General features: G+C 43.1%; 1 protein-coding gene across 3 annotated transcripts in view; it reads right to left on the bottom strand.

Annotated features, from left to right (window-relative positions):
- Positions 1 to 25067, bottom strand: part of galnt13 (polypeptide N-acetylgalactosaminyltransferase 13) — a 685563-nt gene that overhangs the window by 476414 nt on the left and 184082 nt on the right. For all 3 annotated transcript variants that reach the window (XM_085986310.1, XM_085986311.1, XM_085986312.1), the window contains exon 3: positions 17922 to 18090. In XM_085986310.1, the coding sequence (XP_085842436.1) occupies positions 17922 to 18090 (169 nt within the window). The remainder of the gene's footprint in view (positions 1 to 17921; positions 18091 to 25067) is intronic.

The raw sequence follows: 25067 nt of genomic DNA, 5'->3' as shown, positions 1-25067 counted from the left end.
AGAAATTCAGGTCCCCATGGGTGAGTACATGCTGTGTACTCACGCGTATGGCCAACAAAAGTGCCAGTTTTGTGCATGCACTGCGCATGTGCTGGAAACCGGAACTTCCGTTCCCTTGAAGGAAGTGATTCAAAGGTCAAACGCGCGCGCCAGAGAGGCAGCGCGTACGCCTGGAACTTCCGTTTTTTTTTAAAACAGGTTTCTCCATGCGGGTAAGGCCCTAGCAGCTGCGCATGAAAAAAAGCAGTTGCAAGGCCTGCTTTTAACAAGGTAAGAGGTTAGTTAAGTAAAATTAAAACAATGGCCCAGAAATTCAGGTCTCCACGGGTGAGTATGCATGGGGTACTCACCCGTAAGCCCAATGGAAATGCCGGTTTCCTGCATGCACTGCGCATGCGCGGGAAACCGGCACTTCCGTCCCCCTGAAAGAAGGGGTTCAGAGTTCGAACGCATGCGCAGGAGAGGCTGCGCGTGCGCATCAAACTTACGTTCTTTTTTGCAGGTTTTCCCGGGAGGTAAGTCTCCAGAAGTTAGACATTTAAAAAGCAGTCGCAAGGCCTGCTTTTTACAAGTGGTGAATTAATTAAAATTAAAACATTTTTTCCACAGGTTTATTATTTTTAAATACTTTAAAAGGTAAGTTTATTTTTAGCCCCGTTAGAAAATTTTAAAAAAAAAATTCAAAAATTTAAATTACTGTTTAAATTTCATGTAATTTATAGTTTATTTAAAAAATGTGATTTAAAAAAATGTATTTGAAGATTTAGTGATGTTTTGGGGCTTATAGTATTTATAAGTTTGACAGCCCTTCCTGTCAAACTTATGAATGAAGCATTCCCTGCTCCCCATGGCCCACGTGATCCCAGGGGACGCATCGAACTAACTGCACCCCTGGGATACGCGAGCACTGCGCGCCGGCTGTTGGAGCAGCCCCAGGACCGCAATTCCACGGGGGCCCACAGCACAACGGCCGGCACGCTAGGTAAGTGCAGGTCGGGGGCTTACACCTGCGGGAAGCCCTCGACCCAAATTTCTGGGCCATTTTTTCCACAGGTTTATCATTTTAAAATACTTTAAAGAAACGTAAGTTTATTTTTAGCCCCCTTAAAAACTTTAATTAATTTTTTCAAAAATTTAAATTTGTTTAAAATAGTTAATTTATTTAATTTATAGTTATTTTAAAAATGTGATTTTTTAAAATTTATTTTAAGTTTTACTTAGGTTTTGGGGCCAATCTCTATTCATAGGTTTGACAGGACTTGTCAAATCTATGAATGGAGATTCCCTGCTCCGATTGGCTCCCCATGACCCACGTGATCCCAGGAGACGCTGCGAACTAACTTCGCCACTGGGATACGCAAGCAGTGCGCGCCGGCAGCTGGAGGAGGCCCAGGATCGGAATCCCACGCGGCCCCACAGCACAACGGCAGGCGCGCTATGTAAGTGCAGGTCGGGGGCTTGCGCCCACGGGAAGCCTCCAAACCGAATTTCTGGCCCACTGTGTTTTCCTGGAAAGCTTGCATTAGAATTTGAGACAGTCTTTTTAATCAGTTAGATTAGGTGAAACATTCCACACGGGGGCCCATAGGATGGCTCTGCCAGGCTAGTTATCTGTTGTTTGTAAGTTAGGGTTTTGACTTTGTTAATGTATCTTTAATTTGGCCAGTAAAGGCCCAACCTATGTTTCTTCCATTATTACTAATAACCATATTATAATCTCCACAGATAGAATTTGGAGTTTGTTTAGCAGAATTGCTTGTGAAGATAATTAAAAGTTAATTAGGAAAAGACATAGAATGAAAAGGAACTTGAGGAGGCTAAGGTATCCATCTTAGAATGGGCCATTTGCTAGATGAAGGTGAGATAGCCCAAGCAGCTGCAAGTTGCTATGTATTTCTCATAGTAAAGCTCACAGCAGAGAAGGGGAGGGAATCATAGACCTTACTTGTGAAGGTCAGAATGGTGAGATAGCGACTGGTTAATGTGCGACAGCTCTGGCTGGGGCCATAATTAAGAAGGACAGGAACGGGCCTTGTACTTGCTGGGTTAAGGAGGATAGATTCAAAAGAGATAAGATGGATTCCAGTGGAGGAACCTTCAAAATGTACAAACAAGAAAGATAAATTGGATGAAGTAATGAGACCCTCTTTTGGGGAGGGCTTTCATCCAAGAACCAAGACAAAGAACTTGAGCTGTCATTGGTTGATGAAGTTTTGGAGGAACCTCTATAGGTTAAAAGTGACACCCCAAGGGCTTGCACACAGACTGTGGAAGGGAGAGCCGATCAGAAGTTGGGCTGGTCGAACGCTCTTTTGAGAGTGATCCCATGCTCACCATCGAAGGCCTGAGAGAGAGAGAGAGAGAGAGAGAGAGAGAGAGAGAGGCCAGAAGCCAGAGAACTGTTCACGCATGCCTGCCGTCTGTCCGATCGGGTCCGGTACCAGCTGCTTGTCATGGTCGCATGTTTTTGCTGTATTACTAGTGTGTTATATTCCGTCCTAAACTCTGATTAAACACAATATACCCACCATATTGGTTTGCACTCGATTCTGTTTACCAAAGATACGTGAATCTCTACAATAGGTCTGATGTTCCCCCGGTGCAGTCCCATCCCTTGACAGGGATGCACCCAAAAGCAGGGGCGATAACGATGGGCCTGCAGCAGTGATAATGGTTGCCAGCATCAGGATCCTCTGGTTGCCGTACAAAAACCCCAGTGGTTGTCTTTTTGGCCTGGGAAGAAAAGTTGATTACTTTTTTGAAACCTTGTTGTTTGCCCCTCTCAGATTCTCCAATCTGAGTGGACTGGGCCAGGCAGTAAAGTCCATTAACTGTGAGCGCTGTCCCATCTGTGATTCCACCAATTGGAGACCCAAGAAAATGAGTTGCTGGTGACAGCTCTCCACCCTCATTTTGTGTGTTATTTCAATCCAGGTGTGGGTGTTGCACGCCTGTCTCGGGAAAATGCTGGACATATGCATTCAGCGTAAAATGCAAAAAGACAACACAAAATATACCTTTTCCCCCTGCAAAATTATATCTGATCTTCTTTCCTCTCCTTTGTGCCCAGGAAATAAGCACTCCCCAGGCACTAAAGCAGAGGGAAATCAGGCCTTTATGTCCTGTTGCTCAAGTGCCAAGACTTGAAATTATTGATACAATTAAATGTCTTGAACTGCATAGGTAAGTGTAAGTTATCCGACAAAGTATCAAACATGCAAAGTGTCCATCACACTTTCTTGATTGGCTCAAAAGACTACTGTTCATTAACTTAATTTGTCGAAGTACAGGCAAGTACTGAAAGCTATCATTATGAACCAGTGGACAGGTGGATAAACCTGCAGATGACAAACTGCCAACCTGAACAAAACCAACCAATAAAATTGCTCAAGAAGTTGTTCCCCAATTTCTCTCGGTGGCCTTAAAAATCCACAGGGATGCATCCACTCATGGCAGAACTCCGCCACTGATCTCAACAAAATATACAGGGTCGGAAAGAGGGTCCAGGAGGACATTTGTTGTGGCACAGGTACGGTTCTCCACCCCACTGTACTCACTGACACTTCAGTGCTTCTAGTTCCCAACTCTTCTCTAGATACTCCCAGAATCCTTCTCACTCCTCACTGATCCCACAGATCATGTATCTACAGCATTCTGACATGCTACCTTACCCCCTTCATCCCAACACCCAGCTAACTCCACTGATCCACAACCAACCATCCAGTGCCTCTAATATAACTGTTCACAGACTGCAATACTTCCCACTTCTTCTGGAGTCCCAAACCCATGAGTCTCCAAATCCTCCAATCCCATCAGTGCTCCCAGTCACCAAATCTATCCATTACTCCTTATTGCACTCGTTCTGACAACTTCTCCCACCTCTAACCCAATGTGAGTTGCCTCCCATCTTGCAACAACAACTTGTATTTATATAGTGCCTTTAATGTAGTAAAGCGTTTCAAGGCGCTTCACAGGCGTGTTATAAAACAGAATTTGACACTGAGCCACATAGAGATATTAGGGCAGGTGGTCAAAAGCTTAGTCAAAGAGGTAGGGTTTAAGGGGCGTCTTAAAGGAGGAAAGAGAGGTAGAGAGGCGGAGAAGTTTAGGGAGAAAATTCCGGAGCTTAGCTCCTTCGGCAGCTGAAAACATGGCCACTAATGGTGGTGCAATTAAAATCAGGCATGTGCAAAAGGCCAGAATTGGAGGAACGCAGAGATCTTGGAGAGTTGAGGGCTGGAGGAGGTTACAGAGATCAGGGGGGGTGGTGGGGGGGGGGGGAAAGAGAGGCCATGGAGGGATTTGAAAACAAGGATGAGAATTTTTAAGTCAAGGCGTTGCTCAAATGGGAGCCAATGTAGGTCAGTGGGCACAGACGGTGATGGGTAAACAGGACTTCGTGCGAGTTAGGATATGGGCAGCAGAGTTTTGGATGACCTTCAGTTTATGGAGTGATAAGATGGAAGGACAGCCAGGATTGCGTTGGAATAGTCAAGTCTAGAGGTAAGAAAGGCATGGATGAGGGTTTCAGCAGCAGATGAGCTGAGGCAGGAGCAAAGTCGGGCGATGTTACGGAGGTGGAAGTAGGCGGTCTTACTGGTGGCGTGGATAGGTGGTCGGAAGCTCATCTCAGGGTCAAATACAACACCAAGATTGTAAACAGTCTGGTTCAGCCTCAGACAGTTGCCAGGGAGAGGGATGGAGTCGGTAGCTAGGGAACGGAGTTTGTGGCGGAAACCAAAGACAATGGCCTGAATTTTTACCTTTGAGACGCGCTGGCAGCAGGTGGGCCGCAGATCGCGTTGAGAACCCGGATGTTGGAGAGGCGCGTTTTGCAGTGGCTTTTTAACGAAGCCACTGCAATTGAAACAGACTTCAGGGTTTCCCGACCAATTAACGGGAGCGGGCATGATGACATCACATATGACTCGAATTCAGCCGAGGTATTTAAAGGAGCAATGCACGGATTGGTTGAAGGTTGGTGAAGGTGGCAGAAAGGAGTAGAGAGTGCATTCTGGAAATACTGAGTTGGTTGTTGGTAAATTATTTGATATTGCTGTATACTAAAAAATGCAGGCTCAACAACAGAAAGCTGCCCCATGATTTAGTGATGCCTCCCTGGAAATCCTGCTCCAAGGCATCAGGGCCCACAGGGACATCCTGTTCCCTGCTGATGGGAGGAAGAGGCCAGCTGCCAAGACAAAGAAGGCATGGCTGGAGATCGCAGAAGAAGTGAGGAGCAGGAATGTGGTAGGCAGGACCCGGATCCAGTGCAGGAAGCGCTTTAATGACCTCATGAGGTCAAGAAAGGTGAGTACAATGCCACATTGCCCTACATCCTGATGTGTGCGTCACCCCAACACCTTCACTCTGCCTTCCCAAGCCTACTCCTGTACATCACTCCTCACACCAACCTACCTTGCAGGTGCACCCATCCCCCTCTGTCTATTTTTTTAATTTGTTTATGGGATCAGGGCGTCGCTGGCAATGCCAGCATTTATTGCCCATCCCTAGGTGCCCTTGAGAAGGTGGTGATGAGCCGCCTTCTTGAACCACTGCCGTCCGTGTGGTGATGGTTCTCCCACAGTGCTGTTAGGTAGGGAGTTCCAGGATTTTGACCCAGCACTTCCTTACATCCCCATCTGACCATCCACCACTGACACTCACCCTTATCTTAATGCAATGTCACTCCTCTCCCTCATAGTCATCCTCTATTGATGTTGCCCATCCATCCCTTCCACTCATTCCATGATTCTCACTCAAAGGTCTCTTGTTTCTCTCCTTGCAGGAAAAGAGCACAGAACACCAGGGAGCGGCAGATAACAGGAGGTGGCCCCTCCAGTGATGACACCGCTGACTGCAGCAGAGGCGGCGGCCCTGGAGATAAGCAGAGTTGCAGAGCTGCTGGCCGTGGGAGATAGAGGGGGAACTCCCAGCTACCTGGCAAATGGCATACAACAGTCACTCATGTGGACTTGATGTCAGCAGCCACTGAAATATGATCATGTGCATAATGTTCACTTAAAACATTCTTATCATAACCATTCTAATTCATGTCTTTACTCTCCTACAGGTCCATCAAGTATCCCCCCAACTGTCCAGCCAGAGGAGGAAGAAGACTCCTCAGAGGAAGTTGCGGACTCTGAGGGTGCACCGTCACAGGACCCATGCACACCCAGCACCAGCGCAGATACACACACGTCGGTAGATCCACTAAGTCAGAAAGTAGTGTTGTCACCTGGTGTCTCACACATCACGTGAGCAGGAGCAGATGGTAGAGACAGGGACAGCAGTGGAGTGTCTTTGTTAGAAGGCGCAGGACGCTCTAAGCAGTGCTCAGCTGAACAAAGATGCTAAACCTCGGGGGCCATCGACAAAGCGGATGATTCTGGCAGAGCAACAAAAAATGCAGGAGGCTCTGGCAGGATTTCAAGCCGCAATGTGCTCACTTGCAGGAAGAATGGAGGAGGCCATCTCAAACATAACTGGCATGATGTCGCAGGCCATGGCAATGATGTGTTCATCTATGGAGAGGGTGGCCACCTGCATGGAACATCTAACGTGGCATTCGAATGAGTGCATGCTTGCTCGCTCTCAACAACAGCTTGCACACTCTGAATGCCACCTTATCTAGGATGGATAGATACCTGGCCGTTCATCACCCCACTGAAGTGCAGCAAAGTGCTCTATAGCTCCTTGCTAGCAGGGAAGTGTGGGTGGAAGAAGGATGGAAGTCGGGACTCTGCTCAAAGCACTCCCACTTCGCCTCCGTTGCCCCCACCCCCACTCAGAGCCCCTTATGCTGCTGAGTCTGCCCCTGCGCAGGTGCAGGAGGAGCAATCTTTGGTGGGGCGCTCACGGGCTCCAAAACCCAGAGGACGTCCGCCAAAAGTGTCTAAGCAGTCAGAGCAGTGAAGTGAGCAGCCTGCCTCTACTTTTGCTGAAGCCACAGTGGTTGCATGGCATAGAAGTGGCAGGAAGAGGAAGATTGAAGAATTCTAGATGCACAATGGTATGCACATGGGTGTGTTACAAAATGTTAGTGTGTTAACTTTCTGTTTACTTTTTGAGCCACATAAAATTATATCTTTGTACCACTTTCCCATCTTGTTAATTTTTGCCTGCTGCCTGGCAAGTGGTCTTGTCAGTTGGAGTGAATAGTAAGACATTACTTAACTTCAAGCAATGGGTGTGTGTGACAGGTTTGGTATGGTCATTTTAGGACTGCTTTGCGGTCAGGGGGTGGGGAGGAGTTGGTTCAGCATCTGGGTGTCATATGGGTGCACTGGTGCAACCGAACTAAATCGTGCCATTATGAGGCTATTCTGGGCCTCCCCGGCAGCAATGTGCGCCGCTGCTGGTGCCATGTCCACCTCAGGTTCCTCCTCCTCATCCGAAGAGGATCTGCGCTCTGCACCCTGCTATCCCAGCAGCTCCAATCCTCGCTGCTGCGCTGTGTTGTCCCTTGGGCAAGGAAGCAGGTGTGAGGTCTGAGTATATATGTGATTATTTTTAAATATCATTTGTACAGCTCCCTCATTTGCCGCTGTGCTCTCACCTTACTTTCAGTGGCGAGGTTCAGCAAACCCGGGAATCCCCTGGACAGCCAGTAAAAGCTCAAACAACAGGTAAAAAAAAAAACTGTTAATAGCCTCGTAACTATCTCTAAATTGGTTTAATTAGGTAACCCACCTCTTCCAAGGGGGTCTTTCATGTGCTGCCTAATGCGCCCAAGTTAAAGGCTGAAACCAGCTTCCCAGCGCGCTGTAAATTTCTGCACTTTTAACTACCCACCCGCTCCCAAACCCGCACACTCTTTAAAATTAAAATTCAGCCCAATGGCTTCGGTCTTCCCAATATTTAGTTGCAGGAAATTTCTGCTTATTCAGTACTAGATGTCAGACAAACAGTCAGACAAATTTGAGGCAGTAGAAGTGTCAAGAGAGGTGTTAGTGAGGTAGAGCTGGGTGTCATCAGCATACATGTGGAAATTGATGCTGTGTTTTCAGATGATGTTGCCGAGGGGTAGCATGTAGACGAGAAATAGGAGGGGGTGCCAAGGATAGATCCTTCGGGGACACCAGGTAACGGTGTGGGAGAGGGAAGAGAAGTCATTGCAGGTGATTCTCTGGCTACGACTGGATAGATAAGAATGGAACCAGGCGCGTGCAGTCCCACCCAGCTGGACGGCAGTGGAAAAGCGTTGGAGAAGGATGGTGTGGTCAACCATGTCAAAGTCTGCAGACAGGTCAAGAAGGTCAAGGAGGGATTGTTTACCACTGTCACAGTCAAATAGATGTCATTTGTGACTTTGATTAAAAAAAGCCATTTCAGTACTGTGGCAGGGGCGGAAACCTGATTGGAGGGATTCAAACACAGCGCTCCGGGAAAGATGGGCACAGAATTGCACTTAAAAAAGAGATAGTATATATCAATAAAGAAACAGATGTGAAAGTCATAGATACTGAAGACATACAGAAGAAAGGAAGCATAAAGTGAGAGAGAAACAATGAGTAAGAGAATTGGGCACAGAGATACAACATTACAAGTTTGCAACAGTTAGCAAGACATGGAGGGGGTCATTTTCAGCTTCACCGCTTGACCAAGTAAATCAATAGGGTAAATTGCCTGCCTGTTATAAAAACCTTCCGGTAAGGGTGCATAAATGAAGAGATACCCACAAGGCTAAGCCCTTCATAGAAGTGCTTAACCAGGTCTCAACTTTCTGACTTTATCCTTTATCCTGCATCAAGAGGAGTACTTGTCCACAGTAGTGTAGGAACAAAGAGCATTTTATGCTACAGTTAAGGAAACTGTTACTAAAATCACAGATAAAAACAGAAAATGCTGAACATACTTAGCAGGTTAGGCAGCAACGTTTCAGGTCGATGACCCTTCGTCAGAACTAGAATCCCAGCTCTGGAATAATCCAATTGTCTCCCCACTATGGCTTCTGACATGCAGCTAACTTGATTTCGCTAGCTGCTGATTTCAGGATAATCATGTATGCCATGTTTGCAAGGCTCATCATAATTGCTCCTAGCAATTTGTAAAAGCATCTGACATCCTTAATGCTGAACTGAATAAATCAATGGAAGAACAAATCTGACAATAACGGTAAGAGTATCCACACCTGTCTTTCACAGCAAGATGTATCTGTTTAAACTTCATGAAGTATAAAGTCTGTAATCTCCAGTACATTTTGTTATCAGGAAATGATTAAACACATGTACACAATGGTGGTAGTGGGCCTGAAGTATTTGCTTTCTGAAGTGTTAAATCTCCATTTAACCCCCACTGACAAATGTGTGGATCAGGTACCCAAATAAGGAAGGAAATGGAGATTACTTACAGATCAAAAAGATCACAACTCAGGAGTGAAGGGGAGAAAAGTAGAGCAATATGCACACTGTGACCCTGAAATTTACCACTACAGTGAAAAATATTATACTCAACATGTCACACCAAAAAGGTAGATAGCAACATTTTACAGGAAACTTTGTGCTATCCGGAGGTGAGCTATCCGGCAATCTGGAGCCACCGGCAAAAATCAGCAGCCGTTTTTTATTCTTTTTGTTTGTTTTTTTTGCTTTGTTTGAACAGTCAAGCTGTGCAAGGTCTGTAGCTATAGCAACAGCTTCAGCTACAGAGCTTTAGGGCCACACCCGAGTGTTTAGAAGCTGTTGCTAAGCAACAGTGTTTGTTGTCAAATACGGAGATAAGAATCTCCGTATCTCTCAACATTAACTCTGGAGAGTACGGCAGTTTTGAGGCAACGGCAGCAGCTCGGTCCCATGGGTGCCAGATAGCACAAAGTTTCCTGTACTTATATATCAGAAAAATGATAATAGGACAATTGTAGGACATTACAGCTTTAATGAATGTTCAATAATATAATATAAAATCACTTCTAAATTTCAGAATTAAAACTGAATATTCTGTAGATTAAGACAATAAATCAGTTATATTGAAATATTAAGCCTAGCATAATCTAGCAATAAAATTGATACAGAATAAAATCAAACAAAGGATAACAAGCATGGCAAGAAATATCCTTCAATTTCTATTAAGTTTAAATAAATTTAATAAAATAATTGGAGTAAATGCTTTAAAATAGGAAAATACATTTAAGCTACAATTCTGGGCTGAGAACAGTTAGCAAAGATGTTTGGAGAGGGAGGAGGAGGACTTGGGTCAAGTTTGTTATTGAACATTATTTGAAAAAAAATTTTGTGGGTGTACCTACACCATATGGACTGCAGCGGTTCAAGGCGGCGGCTCACCACCGTCTTCTCAAGGGCAATTAGGGATGGGCACTAAATGCAGGCCTAGCCAGCCAGCGACACCCACATCCCATCAATGAATAAAAAAAAAAATTCAAATAATGTTCAATAACAAAATTGACCCAAATCCTCCTCCTCCCTCTCCAAACATCTTTTCTTTGGAAAGTAGAAAATAATAATATTTTGATGGGTTTTAGTATCTTGAAGGAATATCATAACCACATTCGCCAAGTGAAAAAAAAAAGTAATAGGACAGATAGAAACACATGAAATTCAGTTATACGGCAAAAGAGTCATAAATGCAGTAGTGTTCTTTACTACTCTAATGTTTATCTCTATCTACGAGAGAGATTTGTTAAAGTAGACATGCCAAAGAGAATCTGGAATTGGAAATTTGTTATGGCCCATTTTGGAAATTGGGCCTCACAGTTAAGAATTGGGGCAAGCTGCCAGTACCTGTCACACCCCAGAGACAGCTCGCTTGTTACTGGTTCTCCAATTTGGACTGCCTGCCTCACTGGCAATAGCCCTCAGGTAAGGCCTGGGGAGGGAAAGGGTGGGGGAAGAATGGAGAGGGAGGCGATCATGGGGCAGCAGCAGCCCTCAGTACTGCTGTGGAGCCGGGTGAAGCACTCCTGCTGCTCCAATCTCCACAGGGAAGTTACTTAAAAAAACAATACTTTTTGCCGCTTGTTAGGTCGCAGTAATCCCGAGTAATCTCGGAGCGGGGTGGAACGGAGCAGGCGCAACTCTGCTTAGTGCTGACGAATTTCGCTGAAGGGTCCTTAAACAGCACATGAAAGAGGCCCAACATGTGTTGAAGGCATCCGCCTAGAATGCCTGAAAATCCTCCTTGGGGTGCAGGGCATGGACCAGTGAAATTGGTAATTTTCCCCCCTTTTTTCTGCCTGGAAAATGAGTGCAATGAGGACTAATTTCTACCCCTCTGACTTTCAGTCTACGTCTGCAGCAACAGAAAAAGGAATGGGTGGAACAGATTAAAGAAAATAATGAAAGAAAATGAATAATGGACAGAGGCACCGTAAAAGATAAAATAAGTGAGAATCCAAAGATTGCCCTATTAGACAGTTCAAGCATATGGTAATATATGGCATTAATGAAGCTAATCATTGTAATTAGCTCTTTAGCTTGGCCATAACTTAGTCCATGCCTAACCTCTGGATGAACAATAGATGCAGATACTAATTTCAAAGATGTGAGAGAATGCTCTTTCCCTGAACAGCGACTTCCTTACCTTGATGAGCACAGAAATAGGTTTTGGTGTATTTACAAATCAAATAAAAATTGATTTGGGCAAGAGGGTGGTGCTTTTTCCTCCTAAACTTAATCGGACTCTTGTATCGTAATATAAGATAAATCTATATATATAAAGCGGTACTTCTGTCATTCTGTCTGTCTATCTGTCTGTCATTTCCTGTGCGTCTTACGTGTATGCACTCGAAAGTTACAGGGCGTACCTACGCGCGCGTTACCTCCAAAGAAAGCTTACGCTTCAGAGACGGTTTTAAGCGTATTTACTTTTCGGTCGGACGAAAATTGTTCGCGCCTTATGCAAAAAACCTTCAAAATTAAACTCATTATCTGCTAGCATTGATTGACTGACATCAAGGTTCCACCAATCCTGTTCCGTCACGATTGACCAATCCTACAGTACGGTCCCCTGATGGTTGGCCAATCGGTGTGTGTGTGGGCGGGACTATTCGTTTTCATCTCGGGGAGCTGCCAGCCATTGTTTGACTACCAGCTTCCAGCTCAAATGACTTCACCTTCCAGCTAAAACGACTTTCAAAGTTAGTATCTCTTTTAAAAATAACATAAGATTTACCAAAAACGCTTTATAAGTACTTTCACTTTCATTTTTCAACCTTTTAAAAGGTAGACATACAGGGACACACACAGGGCCCTAAAGCCTGCCACTCGATTTAAAATGTTGCCCAGCACCAGATTCACAAAGGGACACAGACAGGGCCCAAAGCCTGGCACTCGATTTAAACCGCCTGCCCCAAAACAGCCCCGGCAACGCCGGGCTCCCCAGCTAGTAATAAATAACTGAACAGAAAATCATTTACTATTTTGAAATTTGATGAAAATAAACACATATATTATTATATTGATGGTATAAGATTTCATTGTATCTGAAAAGTTTACAATAGTCAACTGTATACATTGTCTCTTAAGATTAACCATTACATGATTTGTTTAAATTCTTACCACAAGCAGAATAGACAAACATCTAAGTTCCTCTACAATATCTGTAGAAGGAAATTATTAAGTGCATTGTATTCAGATCCAGAGGCAGAACTGGGTGGCCCAGGGTGGGGGGGCCGAGCCCACCTTGCTGACTGATTTTGCTCCCGCCCAGTCCTCTTATTGCCACTACCTGAGACTGCTTGGTGAAAGGTAGTAAGCCCAAGGTAATGGGGGTGAGGCCCCAAATTTTGCAGATGGAGGGAGCGGGCCTCATAGCAGTCTACTCTCCCTCCAACGCAGGCTCCAACATGTTTTTAATTCATTCTCGGGTTGTGGGTGGCACTGGCAAAGCTAGCATTTATTGCCCATGTTAATTGCCTTTGAGTAGGTGGTGGTGAGCCTTCTTCTTGAACCACTGCAGTCCATGTCGTGAAGGTGCTCCCACAAATCTGCTAGGTAGGAAATTCCAAGATTTTGACCCAGTGACAATGAAGGAATGGTGATATATGTCCAAGACTGGATGGAGTATGATTTGCATGGGAACCTGGAGGTGATGCACCTGCTGCCCTTGTCCTTCTAGGTGGCGGAGACCAAGGGTTTGGGAGGTGCTGTCGAACAAGCCTTGACAAGTTGTTGCAATGAATCCTATAGGTAGTTTACACTTCAGCCATGGTGCGCCGGTGGTGGGTGGGGTACCGATCAAGTGGACTGCTTTGTCCTGGATGGTGTCGAGCTTCATGAGTGTTGTTGCAGCTGCACTCATCCAGGCAACTGAAGAATATTCCATCACACTCCTTACTAGTGCCTTGTAGAGGATAGAAAGGCTTTGGGAAGTCAGGAGACGAGTCACTTGCTGCAGAATACCCAGCCTCTGACCTGCTCTGCTCTAGTAGTCACGGCATTTATCTGGCTGGTCCAGTTGAGTTCCTAGTCAATGGTCACCCCCCAAAATGTTGATAGTAATGCCATTGAATGTCAGGGGGAAGTGGTTGGACTCCCACTTGTTGGAAATGGTCATTGCCTGGCACTTGTGTGGCGCGAATGTTACTTGCCACTTATCAGCCCAAGCATGGATGTTCTTCAGGTTTTGCTGCATGTGGGCATGGGCTGCTTCATTTTCTGAAGAATTACAAATAGAACTGAACACTCTGCAATAATCAGCGAATAGCCCCACTTCTAACCTTATGATGGAGAGAAGGTAATTGATGAAGCAGCTGAAGGTAGTTGGGCCTAGAATGCGACCTTGAGGAATTCCTGCAGCGATTTCCTGGGGCTGAGATGATTGGCCTCCAACAACCACAAACATCTTCCTTTATGCTATCTGCATCCAGCCACTGGAAAGTTTCCCCCCTGATATTCACTGAGTTCAGTTTTACGAGGGCTAGCTGATGCCACACTCATTCGAATGCTGCCTTGATGTCAAAGGCAGACAGTCTCACCTCACCTCTGGAATTCAGCACTTCTGTCCATGTTTGGACCAAGGCTATAATGAGGTCTGGAGCTGAGTGGTCCTGACGGAACCCAACTGAGCATCAGTGAGCAGGTTATTGGTGAGTAAGTGCTGCTTGATAGCACGGTTGACAACTCCTTCCATCACTTTGCCGATGATTGAGAGTAGGTTGATAGGATGGTAAATGGCCGGTTTAGATTTGTCCTTGGCAGAACCAGAGGTCTACAAGTTGGGAGTTTTCTACATTTTCATGGATCTTCTGTCCCTTTATGGTCCACTCACCTTGTTCTGGTGCTGCAGCACTGCCTCATTTCCATCTTCAGTGCTGGTGACCTCCTCTTGGCAGCAGGAATCCTGCTGGGAACCAGTCCTATATGCCAAATGATCTCGGCTCAGGATGATACATCAGGTCAGGACATATACTCATACATAAATCACTGATTTAGGATAGGATGGAATTACCCTTCCTAAATTCAATGACTTTCACCTTCCCATGCGCCCTTGTGATAATGCGTCACTATTCAAAAGGCACAGTTTGGCAGAATCTAAGTGGAAGTGTTTGTCTTAAGATCAATATAAAAGGCAGGAAAGGCTTGCTTTGATTAGGGAACGTAGTGTTCTTCAAAATATGTGTCCTTTATTTCAAAGGAAATTAATAGTATCGCTTGACTTTAGCCCTCATATCTTCAGTTCACCTGACCATAATTCTACATGGCGCTGAGACAGAATTCCATATGTTTTGCTTCTGTGTGAATTTCTTTCTTGTAATAATTTGACTTGTAGATTAACCTGAATTGTATGGTCCAACAGTGTGATGTTTATTCTCCTATCAAAGAGGACAGGAGCACATTGTGGACAACCCATGTGAAATACCAATGCCAAATAACTTGGTAAAAAAAGATCATTATTAATACGATTTGGTTGGGATTACGGAAACGTGGCTCAAGGAAGGCCAGGACTAGGAACTCAACATCCAGGGGTATTCGATACTCAGGAAAGATAGGCAAAAAGGAAAGGGAGGTGGGGTAGCATTACTGGTTAAAGAAGGGATTAACACAATTGTAATGAAGGATATTAGCTCTGATGAGGTGGAATCTGTATGGGTAGAATTGAGAAATACTAAGGGGAAAAAAACGTTAGTGGGAGTGGTTTATAGACCTCCAAACAGTAAGGCGGAGGTTGGGGATGGCATTAAAAGAGAAATTAAAGAAGCGTGCAATAAGGGCACAGCAGTCATCATGGGTGACTTTAATCTACATATAGATTGGGCCAACCAAATGAGTAACAATACTGTGGAGGAGGAATTCCTGGAGTGTGTACAGGATGGTTTCCTGGACCAATATGTCGAGGAACAAACCAGAGATCAGGCCATCTTAGACTGGGTATTATGTAACGAGAAAGGATTAATTAGCAATCTTGTTGTAAGAGGCCCCTTGGGTCGGAGCGATCATAATATGATCGAATTCTTCATTAAGATGGAGAATGAAGTAGTTGACTCGGAGACTAGGGTCCTCAATTTAAATAAAGGAAACTATGATGGTCTGAGGAGCGAGTTGGGTAGGATTGATTGGGGAATGGCACTCAAAGGGTTGACGGTGGATAGGCAATGGCAAACATTCAAAGACCGAATGGATGAACTACAGAATTTGTTCATCCCAGTTTGGCATAAAAATAAAACAAAAAAGGTGACCCAACCGTGGCTAACAAGGGAAATTAGGGATAGCATAAGGTCCAAGGAGAGGGCATATAAATTGGCCAGAAAAAGCAATAATCCTGAGGATTGGGAGCAGTTTAGGATTCAACAAAGGAGGACAAAGGGATTAATTAAGAAAGGGAAAATAGAATATGAGTGTAAGCTTGCAGGGAACATAAAAACTGACTGTAAAAGCTTTTATAGATATGTGAAGAGAAAAAGATTGGTGAAGTCAAGCGTAGGTCCCTTGCAGTCAGAATCGGGGGAATTTATAATAGGGAACAAAGAAATGGCAGACCAACTAAATACATATTTTGGTTCTGTCTTCACAAAGGAGGACACAAATAACCTCCCAGAGATGCCGGGGAACATAGGGTCTGATGAAAGGGTGGAACTGAAAGAAATCAGTATTTGTAGGGAAATGGTGTTAGGAAGATTGATGGGACTGAAGGCCGATAAATCCCCAGGGCCTGATAATCTACATCCCAGGGTACTTAAGGAAGTGGCCCTAGAAATAGTAGATGCATTGCTGGTCATCTTCCAGAACTCGATAGACTCTGGAACGGTACCCATGGATTGGCGGGTAGCTAATGTTACCCCACTATTCAAAAAAGGTGGTAGAGAAAAGGCGGGGAATTATAGACCGGTAAGCCTGACATCGGTAGTGGGGAAAATGCTAGAGTCCATTATAAAAGATGTAATAGCAGAGCACTTGGAAAGCAGTGACTGGATCGGACAAAGTCAACATGGTTTTACAAAAGGTAAATCATGCTTGACTAATCTACTGGAATTTTTTGAGGATGTAACTGTTAAAATAGATAAGGGAGAACCAGTGGATGTGGTGTATTTGGACTTTCAGAAGGCTTTCGATAAGGTCCCGCATAAGAGATTAGCGTGCAAAATTAAGGCACATGGGATTGGGGGCAAGGTATTGACTTGGATAGAGAACTGGTTGGCGGACAGAAAGAAAAGAGTTGGAATAAACGGGTCGTTTTCCGAGTGGCAGGCAGTGACTAGTGGGGTACCGCAAGGATCGGTCCTAGGACCCCAGCTGTTCACAATATATATTAATGATCTGGACGAGGGAATTGGATGTAATATCTCCAAATTTGCAGACGACACAAAGCTGGGTGGGAGGGTATGCTGTGAGGAGGATGTCGTGAAACTCCAGCACGATTTGGACAGGTTGGGTGATTGGGTAGAAACATGGCAAATGCACTATAATGTGGATAAATGTGAGGTTATCCACTTTGGTGGCAAAAACAGGAAGGCAGATTATTATTTGAATGGTAATAGATTGGGAGAAGGGGAAGTGCAAAGAGACCTGGGTGTTCTTGTACACCAGTCGCTGAAGGTAAGCATGCAGGTGCAGCAGGCGGTTAAGAAGGCAAATGGTATGCTGGCCTTCGTAGCAAGAGGGTTCGAGTATAAGAACAAGGATGTCTTGCTGCAGTTGTACAGGGCCTTGGTGAGACCACACCTTGAGTATTGTGCGCAGTTTTGGTCACCTTACCTGAGGAAGGACGTTCTTGCCATGGAAGGAGTGCAGCGAAGATTCACCAGGCTGATACCTGGGATGGCAGGAATGACGTATGAGGAGAGATTGTGTCGATTGGGCTTATACTCACTGGAGTTTAGAAGATTGAGAGGGGATCTCATCGAAACCTATAAAATTCTGTCAGGCCTGGACAGACTAGATGCAGGAAGGATGTTCCCAATGGCCGGGGAGTCCAGAACCAGGGGTCATAGTCTAAGGATAAGGGGTAAGCCATTTAGGACTGAAATGAGGAGGAATTTCTTCACCCAGAGAGTGGTGAACCTGTGGAATTCTCTGCCACAGAGGGCGGTGTAGGCCAGTTCATTAAGTATATTCAAGAAAGAGTTGGATATATTTCTTAAGGCTAAAGGGGTCAAGGGATATGGGGAGAAGGTAGGGACAGGGTACTGAATTTGGATGATCAGCCATGATCTCATTGAGTGGCGGAGCAGGCTCGAAGGGTCGAATGGCCTACTCCTGCTCCTATCTTCTATGTTTCTATATTTCTATGTTTCTAATCTTGATGCACACTAGTTCATTCACTCTAGGCATAAGGTTAGAAGATTCATATTAAAGGAAACACAGGTCTGCCTCGGGAAGCTGATTTTGATGCAAACATGAATAGCGTACATTTGGAGCGAGCCCAAATTGTAGCAGAAGTTATAATCTGATTTGTGCTGTTGGCCATAGATTATCTGTTTTAAAACAGAAAGACAATATATTCATTCAAAATCAGAATCGACTTACCCTTCCAATCTCACATCTGGCAGAGTTCTATTAAATGCAATCATGTCACTGGCCAGGAGATTAAACTGGTTGACTTTGAACAAGTCCCTCATTTTCTCCTGATCTTCCTTCGGAATAACGACTGCCTTTCCCATCTCACCTGGACCTTCTTGTGCTCTCGACATGACAGCTGGAATATAGAAACAAATGTTATAGAATGGAATACTGAATACTGTATAAACGTACATAACAATATAGACTTATTTTATTAAATCGAAAATACACTAATCTTTACTGGAAAAAATCCCTTCAAACATAATTCCATATTTTTCATAGAAAATTGCATATATTTTACGTCACTTCCAATTCATAACTTGAGAGAGTAAAAATCCTGACTTCAGCAAGAACGATGCACTGCTTACTTGATTTGCAAGGACCATTACAAGTGAAAACTTGCCATGAATTAAAGATTCATGGAACGCCTGCCCAGACAGTGGGCTGCCTGTGGGAAACACATGGAGCAGAAAATTGCTGCTGAAACTGTTCAAAGTACTGTAACAGGGAAGTTTTTCGCAGACAGATGGTATTCATGGCGTCTGCATTTGTTTTTTGGAGAAGAGATGGGGAAAACTAGCAAAAAAAACATTTTGTGGTTGGATTAGAGCGTTTCCATATTCACAGCACCCTTCATTAAATCCATACACAGACATAATTTCCACAAACCTGCACTTTTTACAGGGCTCTTGTAACGATGGAATATCACCTGGTTTAGAATGTTTCTGACAATATAAAATGATGGCAGCCAGCACATGCACATGTGCAGAAATGGATGGGATCACTGAAGAGATGATGGGGGCCATTTCATATTTGAACGTGAGGGAATGATGGCGATGCTAAATAAGCCTCCATGTTTATGAAGGAAGGCGAAAGAGGACTGTAGAAATACCTGAGGAGGATGTGGAGGTACTTAATTGGCTGTAAAGCTTTTTGGGATGTCCCAAAATTGAGAAAGGCACTATATAAATGCAAGTCATTTCATTTTTCCTGCTTTAAACCATTAAATAATTTTAGGTTTGTAATTTTCTTCACACCATTTTACATAATAGCTTATCAGTTACTAAATTCTAAGACTTCAAATATTACCAGCAACCAAACAATCATTTTGCTGTGTACCCCACTCAATCTTTCACTTTATTCATTTTTTTCATGGTTAATAATCCTTTCTGATTTTAAGCTTTGATTTATTAGTTGAGTAAATCCTAAATGCCCTGAATGGTTGAGTTACCAGCTCCATTCTTCACTATGGCAAACATAATGCCCATGCAGAAAGTTATCAACCAAACGTTTAAAATGATCATTGTACAAAAATGCTCTGAACATGGTTTGGTTTGATACAAAATGTTTGCAATTCTTATTCACTTTTCACATTTAATACAGATGAATTAAATACCCATTACCAAGCAATTTTTGGGACTTCAATAAATTGTTAACATTTATTTTCCAGTGTGTTTGGGCATAGGCATTAGTTCTGTTTTTATGAGCCTTATTTATAGACTTTGATCTTTTATACTGTGTGGGTACAAATGTTTGTTGTTTACGCATTATTTTTGGCCTATGGGGCTAGTAATGAGTATTTGCCCGTGGAATATCAGTGGAACATATTAACATGGAAATTGTTGTATCGTACAAACAGTTAACATGCCTCTGCCAAATCTTATCCATTATTTTAACTAAGGCATTAGGCAGTTTATTTTGAATTCATCAATGCCTCCATTAAAATAACAAATTTGAAACAAATGTATTAAATATTCATACAACAACATTCCTCACAGCACTTTCCAGGCTATAAGCATTTAAGACAAACTGTTCTTTTCATTGTTTTGTCATTACAAACTTTGAGTCATTCGACAGTGAATTTAATTTTTATTGCTGCATTACTGGAGAAAAAAAAATGTCCTCAGCTTGACCCAAAGTACTTCACAGCCAATAAAGTACTTTTGATGTGGGGTCACTGTTGTAATGTAGGCAAATGTATCAGCTAATTTGCACGCAGCTTGAACCCACAAACAGCAATGAGATTTATTACCAGGTAATCTGTTTTTTGTGGTGTTGAGGGATAAATGTCAGCCAGGATACATGGAGAATCTTTCCGTTCTTGGTCAAATCATACCATGAAATCTTTTATCTACACCTGAGAGGGCAGACAAGGCCTTGGTTTGATGTCTAATCTGAAAGACAGCACCTTTGACAGTGCAGCAATCTCCCTCTGTACTAAACATGAAGTTGCAATTTGTAGATGGGGAGCTTAAAGTTGGTGTAACCCTTGCAAGTGATAAATGAAGTGAAAACAATAAAACAAAATTATGAGGGCTTTGTTAGAGTCCCAACCTAACACACAGTGGTATACATATTCCTAGATATCACTTACAGACTGGCATTGGTGTGGCCCCTCAGCACGAATGGTGCACAGTGCGTGAAATGTGCAAAAAATAAAAACAGTTATGTTACAAAACCACTTTAAGGAATTGTATCTTCCCTTTCCCAACACACACATAACTTGATGCTAATGCCTATTATTATTCCTAAACACTTACAACATGAGCTGCAATATCATCGTCTCCAAGTTCCTCTCCACATCACACAGCATCATAACTTGAACAAGTATCACCATTCTTTTATTGTTACTAGGTCAATTTCCTGGAATTACCTACGTTACACGACTGTGGGAGAATTATCACCACAAACACTACAGCAATTCAAGGAGAAGGCCCACTACCACCTTCTCAGGGCAACTAGGGGTGTGCCAGCAGTACCCACATCCAGGGAACAAATAAGTAAAAATATCACACGTTTGTCAAATTCAGGTGCGTACATATCAAGACAGTTTCATCAGAAATCAACATTTGATGATAATCGCAACTTCTTTTTATACAATTGAATTTAATTGAATTTTTTGATGAAGTAACAGAGAGGATTGATGAAGAGAATGCAATGGATGCTGTCTACATGGATTTTTGGAAGGCGTTTGACAAAGAACTACATAGAAGGCTGGTTAACAAATTTGAGACTCATGGAATAGGTGGGTCAGTGGCAGCTTGGATAAGGAATTGGCTTAAGGAAAGAAAACAGCAAATTGTGGTAAATGGCTGTTTTTCAGACTAGAGGATGGTAGACAATGGTGTTCCCCAAGGGTCAGTGATGGGGCCATTGCTTTTTTTGATATATTGACCTGGATATTGGAATACAGAGTAGAATTTCTAAATTTGTCGATGACACCAAACTTGGGGGTGTGGCAAACAGTGATGATGATACCAATCGACTGCAACAGGACATAGAAAGGCTAGCAGAATGGGCAGACAAGTGGCAGATGGAATTTAATACAGAGAAGTGTGAGGTGATGCATTTTGGCAGAAGGAACAGGGAGAGGCAACATACACTTAATGGCACAGTTTTAAAGAGTGTGCAGGGCCAGAGGGACCTGGGAGTTAATGTGCATAGGTCCCTGAAGGTGGCAGGACATATTGAGAGAGTGGTTAACAAAGCATATGGGATCTTGGGCTTCATAAATAGAGGTACTGAGTACAAAAGTAGAGAAGTTATGCTGAACCTTTATAAAAGCGCTGGTTAGGCCACAACTGGAGTATTGCATCCAGTTCTGGTCACCACACTTTAAGAAGGATGTGAAGGCCCTTGAGAGGGTGCAGAGGAGATTTACCAGAATGGTTCCGGGGATGGGGGATCTTAGCTACAAGGACAGGTTGGAGAAGCCGGATTTGTTTTCATTAGAGCAAAGGAGGTTGAGGGGTGATTATTTAGAGGTGTACAAGATTATGACAGGTTTGGATAGGCTAGACGGGGAAAGGCTGTTCCCACTTGTTGATGGTACAAGGACTAGGGGACACAGATTTAAGGTTTTGGGCAAGAGATATAGGGGGGATGTGAGGAAAACTTTTTTACGCAGAGAGTGGTGATGACCTGGAATTCGCTGCCGACGGAAGTGGTGGAAGCGGAGACACTTAATGTTTTCAAGTGGAGACTGGATAGGCACTTGAGGGAAATAAACTTGCAGGGCTACGTAGAGCAGGGGAATGGAACTAACTGGATTGCTCTACAGAGAGCCGGCACGGACTCGATGGGCCAAATGGCCTCCTTCTGTGCCGTTATATCTCTATGACTAATTAGCAAGTCAGACTTAAAATGCTGATTTCTTTAAGCACATTAAAACCTACCAACACAGAGTCTTAGTTACTGTCCATGGTTGGTAAACTGCTCCCTTTTCCTATATCCAGGGCCACCAGTACACTCAGATACTGTTCAGCCAGCAAGGTGAAGGAAAACTCCAAATGGTATAAAATTAATGTGCTGCCTTGACCTGTTCCAAGCCATTGACTTGAGTACATCCTTTCACTTTGCATTCACTACAACAGAATAGCCATCAATAGGAATAGAAAACCATTTCTAATCCAAGCGCCTCAATTAAATTAGACTGCACTACAAAAGAAAATCAAATACAACTCCACGATTCTGTTGATGAATCAAATCAGACTCATCCAGAAGGATAAATAAAAGATACTCCCGGGAACTGATATAATGAGATGCTTACCTTCAGATAGAGTAGTCAGTCTACTCTGAGTGACAATTAGGTTCAACATACCAGGTACAAGGGGAAACATGTTACTGGGAATCCCAGAACACTTGTTGCATTAAAACTTTGTCTAGCGGGAACAACAGGGTAATCCCTATTGTATCTATAAAAACAGAGTTATTTTGACCAAAAGAAACACTGTAAAGAAATTGATATCTGTAGAACCACTCTCTTAAGCCTCAGCAATTTTACAGATATTAATAATTCATAACAAATTTCACATCTGGAAAATAAAATTCCCACTGAAATAACTTCATCAGCATGGAGTAAAACAAGATTACTGTAAAACAGCAATAATTTAAATATTGAAGTACTGTATAACTTTTATATTTATGGGAAACCAGAAAATTGAGATAAGATTCAGAAAAGAGAAATCAATTCAACTACATAACACAAACATTGCAATTCTGAAATACTTTTGAAAAGTTACATTTAAAATTACATATAAATACTTCAGAAATAAAACATATTGGTCTGGATTTTGCTGTAATAATAACGGCAAGGCTATCAGCGCTCACCGTTATTATAAGGTAAATCTGACAGCAACTTCTGGTGTCCACACGTGCGCAGTTAAATGTGGAAATCCAGAAGTTGCTTTCAGAGGTACCCTGCTCCTCCACAGGGCGCGCTGTTGCAGTCCTCTTCAAACTATTTGGAGTATGTACCCACTAGTTCCGCACCAAAGATAGCTGAAAAACTAGGTCTAGTGCATTTAGGAGTAAGTGAGTTTTTAATGGCATAATAATTGATAATTACTGTTGAACAACCTTTCTGGTCCTGAAAAATTATCCTATGCAAATCCAATCTAAAGGCATAGAAGTGACACACTTGAGGATATTTAACAACTTAATACAATAAGCTACAATAAATATTCACAGCAATGAAGTGCTATACATAGATTCATGCTGTTGTTGCCCAAGTAATATACCTCATAACATTTCAGTGGAGGTTTATGTAAAGGCTGATGCAGAGCCTTGTGTAGAAGAATAACTGTACCTCTGCAAAGCTCTCACTTGGCAGTGACAATCGGATTTGTAACCAACTACATTTGTGTTGATTGCAAGAGGATACCACAGCCACTGATCTGAGTATAGCTGCAGCCTAAACAGATTTCCAAATAAAAATCACTGAAAAACTTTGGATGGATCATCAAAATCTATATAGCAGTAAGAGGCCATTGCGCATATCCAGACAGGCTTGCTCATTTAGAATGACACTCATTCATTACGTTAAAAAGCTGACCTATTTTTATATATGTCATTCTTAAAGATAAACACAGCTCCAGATATTTATGTTTGTCATCTGTCTCGCTGTTTTTGAATGTAAACCCCTCTCCTAACATTGCTTTGATGTTGATGATCCATTAAGAGACCATTTCCAATTTGCCGCATTAAGGACTCCATTCAATTTATTTTATCTCCACATTGAGAGGGGTTGGTGCGCAAGGTTGACTATCCACAGCAACAATTTTTAAGAAGATACAGCTTTAAGATTTCTCCCTGACCTCTGATAATCTACTAAAAAGTCTAAGATATAATTCTGGCACTAGAACCTATAATATTCAACACTGACCAGCTGTGTTCCACAAAAAGCACTCCCACGGTCTACACAGGACTGGAAAAATAGAGTTCCATAAAAATGTGTTTATTATGCCAATGATTATCCTTATAATCTTTAATCCTGTTCTTAAACAGATAGTTATTCAACAGGGATATGGTAGCATAGTGGCTATGTTACTGGACTAATAATCCCGAGGCCTGGACTAATGATCCGGAAACATGAGTTCAAATCCCACCACGGCTAAATTCAGCTAATTAAATTAATCTGGAATAAAAAGCTAGTATCAGTAATGGTGACCATGGATTGTCGTAAAAACCTATCTGGTTCACTAATGTCTTTTAAGGAAGGAACTCTGTCATCCTTACCTGGTCTGGCCTATATCTGATTTTCAGACCCATAGCAATGTGGTTGACTCTCAACTCCCCTCTGAAATGGCCTAGCAAGCCACTCTGTACCAAACCACTACAAAGGAGTACCTCCACCACACAGACTGCAGTGGTTTAATAAGGCAGCTCACCGCTGCCTTCTCAAGGGCAATTAGGGATGGGCAAGAAAGCTGGCCTTGCCAGTGATGCCCACATCACATGAACGAATATTTAAAAAATCTTTTTGAAAGTGCATATAGTGCTTTTAATACAGAGAAATATCCCAAGACATCAGGAAAGAATTCGATCAGATGGGTGACCAAAAGCTTGGTCAAAGAAGTGGGTTTTAAGTATGGTCTTAAAGGAGAAGAGGGAGGTAGAGAGGCAAAAGGTGTTAGAGAGGGAATTCCTGACCTTGAAGTCTAGGAACCTGAAGTCACTGCCACCAAAAGTGGGGATAAAGGTGAGCACAAGAAACTGTAGTCAGAGAAACAGAGCACTTGGGGTGAGTTGGAGCACTGGAGAAGGTTACAGAGAAAAGGAGAGGCAACGTGAAATGATTTAACCACAAGGATGAGCATTATAAATTGAAGGTAT

This window comes from Somniosus microcephalus, chromosome 4, assembly GCF_052327205.1.
Source record: "Somniosus microcephalus isolate GS21.2 chromosome 4, FLI_Smic_1.0, whole genome shotgun sequence".
In the NCBI taxonomy this organism is placed as follows: domain Eukaryota; kingdom Metazoa; phylum Chordata; class Chondrichthyes; order Squaliformes; family Somniosidae; genus Somniosus; species Somniosus microcephalus.
The sequence above is the reverse complement of the archived record's forward strand: the minus strand, read 5'-3'. Positions and strand labels throughout refer to the sequence as shown.